The sequence below is a fragment of the Dreissena polymorpha genome, chromosome 12 (assembly GCF_020536995.1).
Source record: "Dreissena polymorpha isolate Duluth1 chromosome 12, UMN_Dpol_1.0, whole genome shotgun sequence".
NCBI classification, from domain to species: domain Eukaryota; kingdom Metazoa; phylum Mollusca; class Bivalvia; order Myida; family Dreissenidae; genus Dreissena; species Dreissena polymorpha.
In genome coordinates this window covers 20,367,892-20,385,621 of record NC_068366.1, presented here as the reverse complement: position 1 = coordinate 20,385,621, position 17,730 = coordinate 20,367,892, and the positions used below count along the sequence as shown (strand labels likewise).

General features: G+C 34.9%; 1 protein-coding gene across 28 annotated transcripts in view; it reads left to right on the top strand.

Moving 5' to 3' along the window:
• LOC127853932 (androglobin-like) overlaps window positions 1-17,730 on the top strand; it is a 171,806-nt gene that overhangs the window by 100,087 nt on the left and 53,989 nt on the right. For 23 of the 28 annotated variants that reach the window (XM_052388785.1, XM_052388787.1, XM_052388789.1 and 20 more), the window contains 9 exons: window positions 4,542-4,654; window positions 5,621-5,798; window positions 6,439-6,532; window positions 7,681-7,816; window positions 8,962-9,066; window positions 12,067-12,241; window positions 13,040-13,256; window positions 14,517-14,580; window positions 15,401-15,427. In XM_052388785.1, the coding sequence (XP_052244745.1) occupies window positions 4,542-4,654; window positions 5,621-5,798; window positions 6,439-6,532; window positions 7,681-7,816; window positions 8,962-9,066; window positions 12,067-12,241; window positions 13,040-13,256; window positions 14,517-14,580; window positions 15,401-15,427 (1,109 nt within the window). Of the gene's footprint in view, window positions 1-4,541; window positions 4,655-5,620; window positions 5,799-6,438; window positions 6,533-7,680; window positions 7,817-8,961; window positions 9,067-12,066; window positions 12,242-13,039; window positions 13,257-14,516; window positions 14,581-15,400; window positions 15,428-16,009; window positions 16,025-17,730 lie in introns of all 28 variants that reach the window. The other 5 variants (XM_052388772.1, XM_052388781.1, XM_052388776.1 and 2 more) reach the window with 3 other exon arrangements.

The following is a 17,730-nucleotide window of genomic DNA, read 5'->3' as shown; positions in this document are numbered from 1 at the left end:
TAACTTTTTTCCCCTATTTCAGCTAAAAATTCCCCCCTCCAATTTTATTTTTTTTACCTTTGATACTTATGTTGCAAGCTAGTATCTTGCTATTTAACCTTTGATTAGATGTATAATTATGTAAATTATATTAAAATATAGCAATTGTAAGTGTTGAATGGTTGGTGAAAAGACTTCTAAAATTCCCCTTTTCGCCCAAAACGACGTGAAATTCCCCTCTCTAAGGGCCCCAGCCCCAATCCCCCAAAGTGTAGCAAGGGCCCTGATGTGTGTATGGGTATATTACTTTGCATGAAGTTAATTAAAGGGGTAATAAGGTTTAAAAGTGTTATTGGCGTTGTCAATCACACGTGGAACACTGCTCAATATTGTTATTTCACTGACATGTTGCAGTTTATTAGCTTTCTTTAAGACAAATTTACACAGGGTACCTTTTTCATAAACATTTATATTATTTGTTGTTTGGTGAATCTTTTGACAAAAATCAGTATATATTAATATAAAAGGGAAACAAAAATGAAAAAATTGATAAATTTATTCATTTGTTTTCCTTTTCAGATGAAAGATGTAACACAGTTACTGTTATTGTATCTTATAGCTCTCAAAAGATAATGCTGGTTGCTCATATATGTGTCCCTTTATTTTTATAATTTTTAGATATTTTGGGCTTTTGTACTGCCATTGTATATTGTTTCCCCATTTAATCTTAGTTATATATAACTAACTGGTTTTATCACACAGGAGAGGTTTGAATTGAAAAATATATTGTCAGTATAGTTTTCATGGGGATTTTTCTATTTGGTTTTTCTGTTTATATGTATTTGATTATATAATGAATATTTAACATGCTTAGTGGGTAAATTGTTTTATTTATAAAAAAACACAACATGGCGTTATGCCAAATTGTAACTGATGATTATACTTTCCTTTTCAGATATAAAATTATTGTTAGTTAGCTGACTTTGACTTTGGTTTAGACATAACTTAAACTTTTAAAAGTACAAAAAACGCTGGGGAGAGCGTTTCTCTGACTGCTCTTCTTAAAGTGGATCTAAAGTGTCCCACATCTCAGAAATGTATCAATAATATTTATATTCATCATCAGACTCAGCACTACCTATGTTGTTTAGTTTTGGTACAGGACATTACTTCCCTATATTTACATAATAATAAAACTATTAAGTTGGAGCAAGAAATTCCATAAATCTGGATTAATTGTATTTCTGAGCAAACCTGGTGCCAGTTTTATGTTTAATATCATGCAATAAATTTCAGTTACCAGGGGCGTAGCTGGGCTGATTTTCAGTGTACGCAAACAGCATGCTAGGGGGGTCCGGGGGCATGATGCTCCCCCTGATTTTTTTTTATCTCTACAAAGCCGTATGTGCATTCTAGAGAGGTTTCAGACAATATTATAGTGCAAAATGTGGCGTTATAAACTCGGATATGATTCCATTTATCTTCGATTTTAAAACATTTGATTTTCCTTTAAGAATTATATTCTAGAATAATGTCGGGCTTTATCATTTAATGTATGTCTAAATAAAACCATGTTATGTTATGGCATGAAATATGACATAACACTTTTGGATAAAAGTAACTAAAGCTTAATTTTTAGTGTTAAACACAAATAAAAGAAACATAATAAAGCAAAATATCCATCTTTTATATAGCAACTATGTCTAATATATTTACTCGATAACTCTAGTCACTTACATCTCGTCTTGTATTCTCTACCTATAGCAAAATACTTTTAAAATACAATACACGTATACTGTATACATTCTGATTAATGCAACATCTCCTGTATTACATGAATTACATAACATACGAAATAAAAGGGCCAAACGGCGCTCCTTTCGTCTGGCAAATACGTCAACGACCTCTTCCAAATCCATCCCTTGCTCTCAGTGTACATTCAACAGGGCAAGACCGGACATGCGCTCCGTTCCCATGGTGCTACGGAGGTATGTCGTCACCAGTCTCATTGTAGAAAAAGACTTTTCCGCTGTTGCTGTCGATACTGGCATGCAGAGCAGAAAGAGAAGACATCTTCGAACATTGGGGTAGGAGTTTTCCGTTGCGGGGGTAAGCGCCGACTCGAGGGTTTTGAATGGCTCAGGAGATGAAATCTGCCACTTTGCCTTCCACCTTTTACACTCCCTGGCAAATGTAACATCGTCAACCTCAAGGTCCGGCTGGAACTAGGTGAAAAACTCTTGAACAAGATCGTCTGTTAATTCGCTCACTTTCAATTTAAAAAAACGTGTCGCGTCATTGAATCAAGATATACATACGGCATATTGCATGAATCTATAACAAAAGCGCTATAACAAAAGCGCTTGTATAATCTGTGCCTCCTGATTGGGAAGAACACTTAATGTTCGGATTTATATTTTGACTAATGACATCGCAGTATTTTTAGAATTTGTCCCAAGGTTTGGTTTATTAAACCATATCACTGTATCGTCAAAACATAAACACGAACATTAAATAGATTAATGTTTGTTTATCGATGATTTAGATATACATAATGTGTATATAATCATTGACCATTTAAACGCATGTGTATTATTATTATTATCAACATTCATGAATAATTTATTTGACAAAGGTAGATCTATCTCTGAATGTCCGTAAATTTCTGATTATGCAAGTTACAGTATAACTGCAATTCAATATCATGTTATTTTCAGCAGTCAATAGCTACAGACATGGGACTACATGAATAAATGCCTTTTCAGACAAAATATCTTAGACATCTCACACACCTTGGTTGATATGAGATATTGAACATTGAATCGTGCGTGCCCTTGCGATATCCTTGAGTCTAAATCCTGTAGCAGATGATCCATGAAGGGAAGGTACATGTTTGTCTTCCAGTATTCGAATGAGGTAGCTGCTGGGACATTGGGTATGTGACATTGGCGACCGGCGTGTCTAGGCATAGATGGGTCGATACCAAACTCCTGGGCAAGAGCTACAGATTTTTCATACAGTGCATCCCACACCATCTCATCTGCTCGTTCAGCCTATAAAATACCCGCTTATATTGATACATATTCAAAAGATACACATTCTTGCCACCAACAAGATATGTATAAAAGCTATGTATGTTTTTATGTTTCAGTGATTATTTAACGCAGTTTTTGAGGATAAAGCTCTGAATTTAATTCTGTAGACATAACTGCCCAGTCTGTAAATGAACATTCAGATATATCATCATGCATTAAATTAATAGGCGGGTTCACACCTCAGTATTTTACAAAATTATGATAATTTGGAAAATATTTTAAATTTCATGAAATTGCATGCACAGAGGACACTAAGGTTTAACCTACTTAACAGGGAACTTATACAAATGAACATTGCTCCAGTCAGCAGTCAACAATTATATGTTATCTGTACTGGCTGTTGGCTGGTCTGATTTTCCTTCGAAAACATCTCTGTACGGGGGGCGACATCAAATTAGCAGCCATTCTTAAAATCGCCCGCTTTGTAAACAATCCATTAGGATACATAGTAGAAAACAACGATAAAGCTCAGTCGATAATAATGTTATTTATAGTCACCACCAAAAGAAACGTGACCTCGCAAATTGTAAATCATGCGTATTATATGAAGTTGAAAAAAACTAACTTTAAGACAGTTTGAGTGTTTTCGATATGAAAACACATCTCTCGCATAGAAAATATGTCTAACCCGGGTGAGGCATCACATTTTATTGCATTTTTTGATCATTTTAATTTTGTATTTTTTTCCAAACAGCGTACGCACGTGCGTATTTGCGTATGCCCAGCTACGCCCCTGGTTACTATGTGATTGATATTATGGATGTATTTTCTTTCAATCTGTCTCATATGCCCATTGTTAGTGGAATATATTGATCATCAATGTTAATTTGTTGTTAGCAAACATTCAGTTGTTAATGAAATTTTACTTTGTATCCTTTTTATCACGTTACCAGTATATGTGTTATCAGCTTGGGCTAATTTCGACCACTGTGTTTAACTCTTTATCACTCAAATTCGCACTTTGATGCATTTGTAGTCTCCCCCCAAAAATCAAATAAATTAAAAACCTTTCTTAATAGACTCAAGTTTAAAAGGGTTCATTTTCATCCCTAAGATAACAATGAGCAGCAAACAGGAATACAACCTGAAAGCCTGCTAGGCACTCACATGCTGTTGTGGTTTTATGCTGATTGCATTGAGCCATTTTCACTTTGTTTTTGAGCTGGAAAGGGATTATTTGTTAAGCCTTTCCCACTTAGAAGCAAAGTGAAAATGTCTATGTGCAAACAGCATAAAACCTGAACAGCCTGCGAGTAACTCGCAGTCTGTTCAGGTTTTATGCTGTTTGCTGCTCATCAGTATCTAAGGTTTGGAGATGAAGCCTTAAAAACTTGAATCTAGTAAGAAAGGTCTTTCTATGGGACTTCAAATGCATGAAAATATGTATCTAAGTGGTAAAGGGTAAAACCACAAACGGCTTAAAGTAATGTTGTTTCACAGTTGTTATCATCAGTGGATCTCTTGCAGAAGACAAAGTCCTGGATGAGGCTCCTATCCCAGAGAACCCAGAGGTCGTCATATTCGCCTCATACCGGAGCGCCCCCAAACATCCGATGAAAGTGTCTGTGCTGGGAGAAAGCGTAAGTGTTACCTAGCTGAAATATTTTTATGTGTCTAATATGCGCTTGAAAATGTTAAAAAGTGGTATTTATTATTATTTGTTAAGGAATTGTGTTTCAAAAGTATTTGATGATTGTTACATTTCCTTGTTGTAAAGTTACAAAATGGTATTTCTTAAATGTGGGTAGAATGAATTTGCACAATATTTCTCCTTAAAGTCTTGTTTGTGGGGACACTGTAAACAATTGTTGATATTGTACAGCATGTCCTAAATGAGACAATGAAAAGCAAAAGATAACTCTTCCATATTAAATTATAAATTTTCTTCATGGGGCAATTGAACAATAATTAGTCCCCTACCGGTTTCACCGGAGGGGACTAATGGTTTGCGCTCTGTGTGTCATTCTGTCAGTCTGTCAGTCTGTCCGTCACACTTTTCTGGATCCTGCAATGCAATGACTTTAAAAGTTCTTAATATTTTTTCATGAAACTTGGAACATGGAAAGATGTCAATATGGACATTATGCATGTCATTTCATTTCGTTCCTAGGTTAAAAATTATGGTTGCTATGGCAACAAATAGACTAGAAATACTGCTGAAAATGGTGGTGTTCTGGATCCTGCGAGAACTTTTAAAGTTCTTAATATTTTTTTCATGAAAGTTGAAACATGGATAGATGGCAATATGGACATTATGCACGTCATTTCATTTTGTTCCTACGTCAACAATTCTGGTTGCTATGGCAACAAATAAAATAAAAAAATCTGAAAATGGTGGAATTTCTGACAATGGTGGAGCCGGTAGGGGACTTATATTGCTTGACAATAGTCTTGTTTAAATAGACACATTGAGCAATTCTAATTTTTTCTCTCTAGTTTTTAATTTTAATGAAATTTTAAAACGCAATATTTTCCATGATGCTTGAAATAAAACATCTCTTTTTTTCAACTCCTGATGGTAAACGTGGCTTTTGTGCACTTACCAGGCTGATGCTAGTGAACGTCTGCGTCAGAACGGGTTCTCCCACCTGTACCCGCACCCCGTGCTGGTGACCCAGACCCGGTCCTGCCCCCTGGAGCCCCCTCCACCGCCCGAGAAGATCCCTGCCTGGAAACTCATACGACCCAGGAAGAAGAAGACTACCCCGTCCGATGAACCAATTGGTGTGTATTATAAGCTGTAGAAACTTAGTAAATGAGCTGAATTCAGAGAGAACTTAACCATTTACCACTTAGATACGTATTTTAACGCATTTGTAGTCCCTCAGAAAGTAACATCTAATTACATACCTTAGTTACCAGATTCAACTTTAAAAGGCTTCATTTCCAGTCCTTAGATACTGATGAGCAGCAAACAGCATAAAACTTGAACAGACTGCGAGTTACACGCAGGCTGTTCTAGTTTTATGCTGTTTGCACATAGCCATTTTCACTTTGCTTCCAAGTGGGAAAGGAATAGTGCATCTGCATGAAGAGACGTCCCAGATTACCCTGTCTGGGAAGACACTTTCCGCTTTTATGGATTTTTTTTGTTTAAAGGAAGATTCTTCTAAACAAAAATCAAATCTAGTTGGAAAATGTTGTCCTTGATTAGCCCTTGCAGAATCTTTACATGCATGTATTAAAACTTGTTCTCCCAGAGAGTGACTCAAAAATAACAATGTATGTATAAATGTATTCACAACAAGGCCCAATAGTTCAGCAAGGCAATGTAATAGGATGTTTATTCTTTAGATTGTGACTGAGAGTATTTCAACGAACCTTTTTTAGTTCTCAGTACAACCATTTTCTTCTTGTGTTTTAGCCACTCCTGAGCCACCCAAGCCTATACAGTGTGTGGAGGTTACCTCCCCCTTTGTCAACTACAAAGTCAGTCCAGTGCCCATACCCACTGACACGTAAGCTTGTGAATAGTTGATTTGTATGATCAGTAAGCTTGTGAATAGTTGATGTGTATGATCAGTAAGCTTGTGAATAGTTGATGTGTATGATCAGTAAGCTTGTGAATAGTTGATGTGTATGATCAGTAAGCTTGTGAATAGTTGATTTGTATGATCAGTAAGCTTGTGAATAGTTGTTGTGTATGATCAGTAAGCTTGTGAATAGTTGATGTGTATGATCAGTAAGCTTGTGAATAGTTGATTTGTATGATCAGTAAGCTTGTGAATAGTTGATTTGTATGATCAGTAAGCTTGTGAATAGTTGATTTGTATGATCAGTGAGCTTGTGAATAGTTGATGTGTATGATCAGTAAGCTTGTGAATAGTTGTTGTATATGAGCCCCATCATGCCAAAGTGGGTCTAATGCTAAGTGCGGCCAGTGTTATGGCTTCAGACCAGCCTCTGCATGTGCGCAGTCTGGTCAATAGCTACTCTGTTTACTAATTAGACCAGAAAACAATGTTTGTGACTTGGTAGCAGAATGTGTAGCTCCTGACCAGACTGCGCAAATGGCACAGGCTTTTCTGGAGATACGCTAGCCTCAATTGGCATGAGATATATTTACTCTTGATGCAGCTCATATCGCACTCTGGCATGTGGCTTCATTTCATTAAGTACAGGACGTCTATTCCACCCACTTGTAGTGTTGATGTTGTTGATGAAAGAATGAACAGTGTTCTTAGTAAAGAACTTTTAAACTAGAAATCTGTTGTTCAAATCATCATGAACTAGTTTAAAAGAATAATAATTTAATGTATTAAATGTGCCAACCAAATACAAAGTTGTATTCGTTATTCTCCACATGTCATCGCAATTATCTTAGAATTCATGTCTTTTGCCAAATCTCTTTATTAAATCTACTCAGAAGTTAAGGTAACATAAGAAAATGTTTCCATGTGTGGAAGTGGATTTCTAAGCCCCTATGATAAATTTAGGACATATTTTTAGACAGAATGGTGTGTTGAAAGTTTAATTGTGTTGTTGACTGTGACCATGCAAAGTTTTAAATATGTTAAAAACTTTGTGTTTGCTGATTATATATGTTTTGAGACCGTTTGTTGTGTGCAAGATGTATATATAAACATAGCTCTGTAACTATTTTTAGCCACAGACCAAAGTCTTCCCTTGAAAGAGGCGGTACCCGGTCTAGACCTGGGACAGCAGTTGGTGCCATTGAGGAAACAGATGAGAATGCCCCGGAACCAGTCAAGGAACCTCCAAAAGAAGAGCCACTAAGAGAGGTAACCCTTGTTAAGTAGAAAATGTAAGTTTATATTTCATTTTATGACTACTTAAATGCCTTACAAACTACTTTAATGCATTTAATACTACTGAAATGGCTTGTTATTTGGGTTGAAATTTATGCATATATGATTTGTGGTGTGAATTGGTATAGTTGATGTTGTTATTAAATATGAAGTTTGATAGGTGTGGCTAGTTTCATTGTTTATGTACTGATTTGTGTTCATTTGTTTTCAATTTGTGTATATGTGTTTTGCTTGTATTTATGTTAATAATCCACATTTTGACATGGGTTTTGTTATAAATTATGGTAAGATGTCATAGATGATATCGATAGCTGACATTAGTTCCCATATATTCAAAACCATGCTTTAATGTATATTGCATACTTGATCAACAATAATAATGTGCACATTATTGTTATTTACCTATAATTACCTACTTGGAAGTCGACTTTGAAATCATAAAAATTTAACTTCTTAAGTCTTCTACTGGCTATGTAAATACTAGTTTCATATTAAATGCCTATTATAATTCATTTACAAAATAAGATAATATTTATGCAAATGATTTTTTTTAATTAATTTAACAGTGGACATCAAAAGAGAATTTAAAATTGGAGTTCAATAACAAAGCATACCTAATGAATTAATGTCCATCTTTTGAAACATTGACAAACCACCTATCAGTGTAGTAAAAATGATTTTCAAATACACAATATGAAAAATACACACAAATACACACCTGAACATATCTTTGCATATAAGCAACGGAACATAGCCGTGCTCTGGGAAAAAGGGGTTAAAATACATGTGCGTAAAGTGTCGCCGAAAATTCACCTGTGCTAATCAGGCTAATCAAGGACAACACTTTCAGCCTAAACTGGATTTTTGCTTACAAGACTTTTTTTAAACGAAAAATATCATAAAAGCAGAAAGTATCGTCCCTATCTGATTAGTCTGTGCTGGCCCCTATTCTCACAGAGCACGGCTCATAGGTACAAAATGAATACACAGCTACATAATTATAAACATTAGGCCATACTGCTCACACATATTATGCTGTGTTTATCTTTGTCGTGCAGTCTGCTTTTTAAAAATATTAACCACATAACCTGCTAGATGTCTGTTGTGTGTATATTTAGCTAACCCCAGTAGAGGTTGTTGAAGAAAAACCGACCACCCCATCCACCACCCCGTCCAAGGGAGGCAAATCTGGCCGAAAATCAGCAAGTAAAAAGGAAACAGAGGTACATATTGCCCTGTGACAGCCTTAGTAAGACTAGGAATCTTTGCTCACAAAACTGTGAACATTGTAATTTGATTGACCCTGTTTTAAAGATATCTGTAAACAGTGTTTTTTTTAACAATTTCATTAAATGTATTTATAAGCAAACTTATCTTAAATAATATCAATAATAACATGAAGGAAAATGGTTGACAAAAATAATGCCTTTACTAGGATTTGAACTGGGGACCTTCAGAGGCTAGAACTAGCATACCGCCAGTGGGCCATTCATGATTTAATAGCTATGCTTTGTTAGCTATACACATATTTTTAAAATAGGCTTTTTAGTTCCCCTAAGTACCACATGCTTATGTTGAGCTTCTGTGGTTTCCTTTGGTTTGTCGTACATCGTAAACATTTGCCTTGTTAACACTCTAGAGGCAACATTAAGTGTTGGTCATGAAACTTGGGAAGATGATTTGTCCTAATGATAGTTGGGCCGAGTTTGTAAAAACTGGATCATGCAAGATGAAAAAACTACGTCACTAGGTCAAATTAAAGAAAAAGCTTGTTAACATCTAGAAGTAACATTTCAAATCAAATCATTTTTTGTGAAACTTTGTCAAAACATTTGTGCTAATAATATCTCAGCTGAGTTTGAATATAAAAATGTGCCTAAAAATTAAATATTATTAGTCAAGTACGTTTATTTTTCTGAACTCAACCTTCTCAGTTTCTTCAGGTTTCTGATGAGCACCTTAGGGCCAATGGCCCTCTTTTTATCATGTTATCCCCTGCAACTTAGTGCAGAAAGGTGTACCAGATTCACCTTGGACATATGTTCATCAATCTATCTTTCGGTCCATATTCAAAAACGTTTAAGACATTGTTTAACATACTTTCTCAGAACGTTCATGCATCGTGAACTATATTAAGTTGTGCATGGTCAATTTTTATTATGTAATATTAAAAAGAAGTTTTTTCTGTTAAAGTCCTCACTTTTGTATTTTTGCAACAATTTCTGCTAATGCATTAGTAAGGATTAAGTACTAATTTATTGTTAACAAAAAGACATGCAATAATATATCATTATTTGGCGGGTAAAATGTATAGCAACTAATAATCGTTAATGTATAAAATAATTTGTAAAATTAACACAGTAAATAATCTCTTTAAAGTTCTGCTTCTCAGTTATAAACTTAAAATTTCTTTCAAATAATCTTTACAAATCACAAAAATTATGAGATGTGGTGTTATGCGTTATTCATCACTTCTTTGACATGTTCCATATTTTTTGGTTGGCTGTGTTTGTTTATTAGTAAATATATATAAATATATATTCCCATGTAACAAAATGCTAGACAGCTGTTTTATATTAGTACAACTTGATTTAATGGATCAATCCATTTGAAGGTTGTTGTCTTGTACTAGAAAATAATTTTTTGGGTCTTTGATTTTATGGCAAATGTATTCCAACAGTATGCTCAAAATGTACGGCTCCATCCCCCCTTGGAAAAATGCACAAAAAAACACATCATTTTAAATTAAAATTTAAAGTAACATATATATTTGTTGATTTTTAGTTTTTATTGGAATTTAAGTTAATTTTAGTGACACAAGTATTGAAATACTTTAAAAGCATTGTTTGTATTTTATATGCAATAAGGGTATCAATGTCAAGTAACTTAATATTCATTATTTTGAGTAAGTTTAAATGTTCTTAAATTGCCCCCTAGTAAAGACATGGTAGGACCCCAGCCCCATTCCCTCATGGAAGGGCCTCCTCCCTATTCCCCCAAGAGTCAGAATATGCGATAGGGTCTTTAAAATGTTTGTTTAAATATTTCTGCAGTTTGTAATAAATGCCATATTGCGGTCATCACAAAGAACATTTTAAAGGATTAGAATGTCTGTCCACGAGGAAGATTAATTATCTTCACCAGATGTGCAGCCAGATCAAGATCATGAGTGTCTGCAATAACAAGCATCACTTAGATCTTTAATAAAAAAATAATATTTGATTTGTGTTGCTTGATTGTAAAGCATGCTTAAAATGTAATGCATATTGATAACAATTTAATGCATTTTTCAAGCATTTTATTTTTATATATATATATAGGATCTTGCATGAGTGGTCGTTTTGTATTGAATTTATTAAACAAGTCATCTAGATAAAGATAAAAACGAGGCTTGACGAGTTTTTATCTTTATTTAGATGACGAGTTTAATAAATTCAATGCAAAATGACCACGAATCTAAGATTCTATTTATAACATGACCAGCAAATTTTCTTTTTATTTTATGCTCTTCACCATTTATTCACATTGTAAAAGAGTTTAACTGAAGAAATTCGCTGGAATAATGAAGTCATTTCCTCAAAAAAATAACGTCATTTCACAGTTAAATAACTAGACTAAATGTAATAACACCCGTGTAATAAACAAAATTGAGCATTACGTTATTTCAATCCTGGAGCGTAGGTCATGTTATAAATTAGGTTACTTCTTACTCACTGTAAAATAGGTACAAATTGTTTCAAGGTAAAAAATACGTGTGTCAAGAAGGTTAAAATACTAGTAATTTGCATTTGAAAACGGGACTTGTTTGGCGATTTGTAAACAGACAGAAGGTCCAAGCAAGATATGAAAAGAACTCAGGAAAAATGGGATTTAATGGAAGTGCATAAAGTATTGTCCCAGATTAGCCCGTGTAGTCCCCGCATGCTAATCAAGGACGACCATTTCAACTTAAACTGGATTTTTGTTAGAAAAGACTTCCTTTAAATGAAAAAATTGAATGAAAGCAGAAAGTGTCATCCCTGATTAGCCTGTGGGGACTGCAGTGGCTAATCTTGGAAAACACTTAACATTCATGCACCAAGCCCCTTTTTCCAAGAACAATAATGTTCAAATTACAATTTGCATTTGAAAATAGGAGTTGCCTGGCAATTGGTAAGGATATTGAGGTGCTCAGAAACTATTTGTTCAGATGTTTACTAAATATTCTCTCCATTTATTTCCAGTCGTCCCCTAAGCCTGAACGCAAGGGTAGCAGCAAGGGGCTGAGCTCCAGCGGGGGTAAGGACGCTAAAGAGAAGGAGAGGTCACGCTCATCGCTTTCAAACAAGCCCACGTCACGCGAGAGCTCGAGAGACGGGGCTGCCACAGATAAAACCAAGACTGTTGAGAAAACACCAGGTAATTTTATCTAAGATATATCACAAGGCTGTTTAAGGAAAGCTTAAACCCATTCCTTAAATCCAAATTCTTCCTTTAATCGTTGACTCTTACAATGTTTGTGTTCACCAACCTGTTGTAAGTAGAAAACTTTAGTACATTTAAGAATAAAGAACTCTTAAGACTGCACTTTTTGAACAGTGAATTAATGTTCATTTGTGATTTATATGCACTGCTCATTATTACATCATTAATTATAACCTGTTGTCTAATATTGGTACCCAATATTCCTGCAAAAACTGAAGTATGTTTTCTCAAGCCTTGATCTTTACTTAATTCCCAAGTTTTTGTGATTTGAATGTGTTGGAAAATATGGAGCATCCTCTACAGGCCCTTCATCTGTCAAGTGTCATGGGCAAACAAACAAAAAATTGAAATCTGAAAACTAAAAATGAATTAAGTACTGCAATGTATGTAACTATTTGGAGGCAAATAATACCAAAGTGCTTTAAGTTATGAACTCAACATTTTATAGGTTATAGTATTACCTGGGAAATATAAAGTTATCAATATCATAATCATTTCTGAAAAGTAATAAATATATATGAGCCTCTCTCTGTGATACAGGACTTTGATGCATGTGGGTAAAGTGTAGTCCTAGATTAGACTGAGCAGTCTGCATAGGCTAATCTGGGATGACACTTTCTGTGCAAACTAGATTTTGCTAAAACAAAAATATCATTAAAGGGTAAAGTATTGTCCCTTGTTAGCCTGTGCTATAAAGATTTTATTTGAAAAAACACCTGATCTCATGTACAGAGAAGTCTGGCACGAGTCTCCCCGTACATGCCCAGCTGGAGACCCCAGGGACCGGGGACCAGGCCGGAGGGTTGGCCCCGCCCCCTGAGAACGCGGAACCAGGCGCAGGAGACACTTCCCAGGGGGAGGTTGCCATGGAGACTGCTCTGGAAGATGCCGCCGCTCAGAAGACCAAGAAGAAGTGGATGGATTTTGAGGAATTCTGCAGATGTTTCAAGTAGGTGATGGTGCTGGTTGACTGGTTGTTCAAGTTTCTGTTTAGTTATATTTGATTTATCTTCGGTGGATGATTGCGACATGATAAGACTCCAAAAGTTATTTTTCCTGAAAGTCCGTTTCAGTGCAGGGGTTTTGTTTCGAGTTGATTGAAAGAGCTTCTACTTTTTATTTGTCAAACCATAGTTGTCTTTTTCCATTAACAAATTATAATCTTGTGGTAAAAAATCTTTGAGATGAGACTCCATTTATTATAGGTATATATTTGTGTTTGTATCTAAAGCGTATTTTCCAGTATAGATGGACTCGCATATTGAATTCATTCTTACTAATTATGATATTCAATGTACATTTGATTGTTATTAATCAGTGTCTATGGGAATGATATTTTATTCGCTCCATTGTCAACCATCTCAGAATTATGACTTATGTTACTCCCACATGTCCGACTGCATTTACAAACCAGTACTTTAGTCCTAAGTAGTTAGGCTACAACTTAAGGTCCTTTAAATATATAGTGGGTTCCTAAGAAGGACAAAAACTGCAGTTAATCTGTTACATAAACAAGCTTGAGGGAAATGTTTATGTTAATTGCTCATTTTTCATGGTACTCGGCCTGTACAGCAAGTTCAGTTCTAGTTTCTTCAGAAAAGTGTATGAGAATGTTTATGGAAAGTGTGTAGGAATAGATGCTTGTGCACCTTAACCCTTTCAGTGCGGGAACCGGATTTTTAAAGGCCTTTGCAAACAGTTTGGATCCAAATGAGACGCCACAGAACGTGGCGTCTCATCAGGATCCAAACTGTTTGCAATTCTGATAGTATTTTTTGAAAAAAATCGAAGAAAATGCTAATTTTAGAAATTCAGCAGACGACATTTAAGCAGCCACAAATTTCCCAGCATGCAAAGGGTTAACCCTAGCTTTACCACTTAGATACGTATTTTCACACATTTGTAGTCCCTTAAAAAAATATATTTAATAAAAGACCTTTCGTACTAGATTCAAATTTTTAAGGCTTCATCTCAAAATCTTAGATACTTATGGGCAGCAAACAGCATAAAACCTGAACAGATTGCGAGTTACTTGCAGGCTGTTCTGGTTTTATGCTGTTTGCTGCACATAGCCATTTCACTTTGCTTCTGCGTGGGAAAGGGTTAAATCAGAACATGTTTGATAGGTACTTAAATATCCATTTTCATTGCTTATTTGGTGGAAAATTTGTAAAATGAAATAAAATTGTATTACAAAACTATTTTGCAGGACCCTGTACATTTACCACAAGCCTAACACGTACCCATGTTCTATGAAACACTCGGACTTGAAGGTAAGAGCGCTGCTTGTGTTTTGTGTGTTCAGACTCCGAACTTGCATTTACTTGAGCACTTGAAATTAATGCCTGCATATTTATTGAGTCGCTTGGATGTTGAGATCTAGACACTTGATTGGTTTAAAAAAATACATGCATTTATAGAGCTACATATATTTGGTGACTGACCTATAGTTTATCAGCTGCGTACGAACTCGTAAATGGCCCCTAAATCATGTGTCATTAAGATGTGATGTGTCATGTGCTTGTTCCGATACACGTCTTAAGTGAATTCTATGTTTTGACTAGTCTTTTTGTCCCAAAAGGTATTAATGTATAGTGTTAACCAATTTATGCCTGGCAGAAAAAAGGCCTTGGCAAACAGCGTTTACCCAGATGAGAAGCCGCATGATGGGTCTCATCAGGGTCTGCACTGTTTGCTTAAAGTTATTTATGTAAGAAATTTTCTAAATATAGAAATAACTATACTTGACATCCCTTATTTTGGAAATAAATTGATCCAATTTAGAAGGATGGGAGAGTCCACAAGGCATAAAAGAGTTAATATGATATGCTTTACATTAATTCAATAGGTCTAATTATAAATTTAAAATTTAAACTTATTGTTTCTGGTTTCAAGATTGTTCTACTTTTTGTTGCAACAAACAACACACAAAAATGAATAAAACAAAAGAAAAAAAGTGAAAGCAAACACCATATATCATTTTTTTGAAATTTGTACAGTTATTTGTGTGTGTGTGATTGATTATGCAGAGACCTTGTGAATATTTTACTCAGCGTTGGGTTTGCACTAACCATGTGGCTTTGTTTATAAAAGAAACTGGAGTTCAGATTTCTGGCCCAGGTTTGTAGAGAGCACACACAGACGTACAGCCAGAATTGTATACTTCCTCGCATGCTATTGTCATATTTGGTCGCTTTATCCCCTTTTTTGTAGTTTGCTTACCGGTGTCAATTTCATGCAGACAGCTAGAGAATTTTAAAGAGATTTTTTTCTTCAAATTATTGTAAAAGAAAAACGTTACTAAATCTGTGTTTAATTCTGTATTGTTATAGTAGTTAAATATGCATGTTTTTTAACTTTAACCTTTTCTCAAAGCAGATGTTTCCATAGAGATCTTTATTTCTTATGTTGCTATTTAATTACCCACCCCCTTTTCTCACTATATAGTTAACTTACAAAGTATTGTAGGTATACAATCCACAGAGCTTGTAATGTATTCTTATTGCACTTCTCCATATTTCACAGGTATTAAATTGAGTGGTTGTCAGATTAATTAAGGAGACCATAATATTATCAACCAGGCATTGTGGTTTCTTGTATAAAAAGTCTACAAACTCTCTCCAAAGACTGACCCTTAAATATTTACGACTGCTAACAGTTTCTTTAGTGATACTTTAATGTTGCTTTTGCTGTATATTACAGGACAAGAGTTCTTCGGTAATTTTTCCTGAAAATGTTGAATGCCTTAGTTTGTAGGTGTGCTCTTGGTCTAGATATCCTTTCTTGCTCAGTTTCAACAGATGCATTTGATGGTTTATGTGATTTCCTTTTGTAATTATCTCAGTATTTCACCCCCTTTATGTGGGATTGTTATACAAATCTTTTGGTCACTGAATTGAGTTCTGAAAAGTAAACACCATTATTTTGTATTGTAATTATTTTTTTTTTAATTTTTGTAAAATCTTAATCTCATTTGTTTTAAATACCTAGCATGTTAAGAAATATTTAAAAAAAAATGTATCTTTAAGTTTGCTCTTTGTGTAAGCAATAAATGCTGAATGTTAGCCCATCTATGATCAATAAAATTTATTGTCCCCTACCGGTTTCACCGGAGGGGACTCATGGTTTGCGCTCTGTGAGTCTGTCTGTCTGTCACCCTTTTCTGGATCCTGCGATAAGTTCTTAATATTTTTTCATGAAACTTGAAATATGGTCAGATGGCAATATGGAGATTATGCACGTCTTTTCATTTTGTTCCTATGTCAAGAATTCTGGTTGCTATGGCATCAACAACAAAAAAATCTGACAATGGTGGAGCCGGTAGGGGACATATATTGCTTGGCAATAGTCTTGTTTTAAAATTTCCTCAGTTCAACTGTGCAAGTTTTTTTTTTATTCAGTGCTACACACATTACAAATTATGATTTAAAAAAACAAACTTCTTCATGATGATTTGGACAACTGATTTATTGAAAAGTTCTTTATGTAGAACACTGTTAAGTCTTTCATTTTCTGTTTACTTGATTTAATGTTGTTCATTTTGCTACTGTGTTTATAATTTGTAAACATATTTTGATATTAAAGTAGTACCGGTATTTAAATTGATAAGTGTGTTTTCCTGCCTATTTGCATTATATTAAGGCTATTATATAACCTTCAAATAAACGAATTCAACAAATTGAACAATATGAAACAAATGTGTAAACAATAAATCTATCAAATGTGTAAAGTAAATTTAATTTTAAGTTTTTTCTTTTGTTCAAAATTAAGATTATTGTATACTCAGTTTTCAACGCATTTAGAAGAGCACCATGTAGTAAATATTGTGTTAAAAGCAAAATTCCTCATTATTTACATGTATCACGGAGTAAACTCTTTTGTTTGCTAGAAATTTCGATGTGTAGGTTCAGTTTGAGTGTGTTAGTTGTATGTAAATCATAGAATAAACGGTGGAACACATCGATGTCATTTTTAGCTCGGCTGTTTTCGTAGAATACCCGAGGTATTGTCATAGCCAGCACGTATTCCGCCTGTCGTCTGCATAGTGCTAAAACCTTAACAAAGGCTCTAAAAGCAAATTGCTTTCACATACAACTTTGAAACTTCATATGTAGATGCACCTTGATATGTTCTACACGCCACACCCATTTTTGGGTCACTTCTTACAAGCTTTCATTTATTCAGAACTGCACCCACAGCCGTGCGTTGGCACCCGCTCTTGTTAAATGTTATATGCCGTGGCGTAGTGGATATGGTGTCCGCCTTATAGCGACCACGAGGTAACGGGTTAAATCCCCACTGTGGGAGCATTCTTTAGATCTCTCCCAGAGACACCAAGTACTGGTTCTAGTCCCAGGAAATGGACTCGAGAGCATTTAAAATAAGCCTTAGGCTTTCTATGCAATCAAGCTTAAATATATACA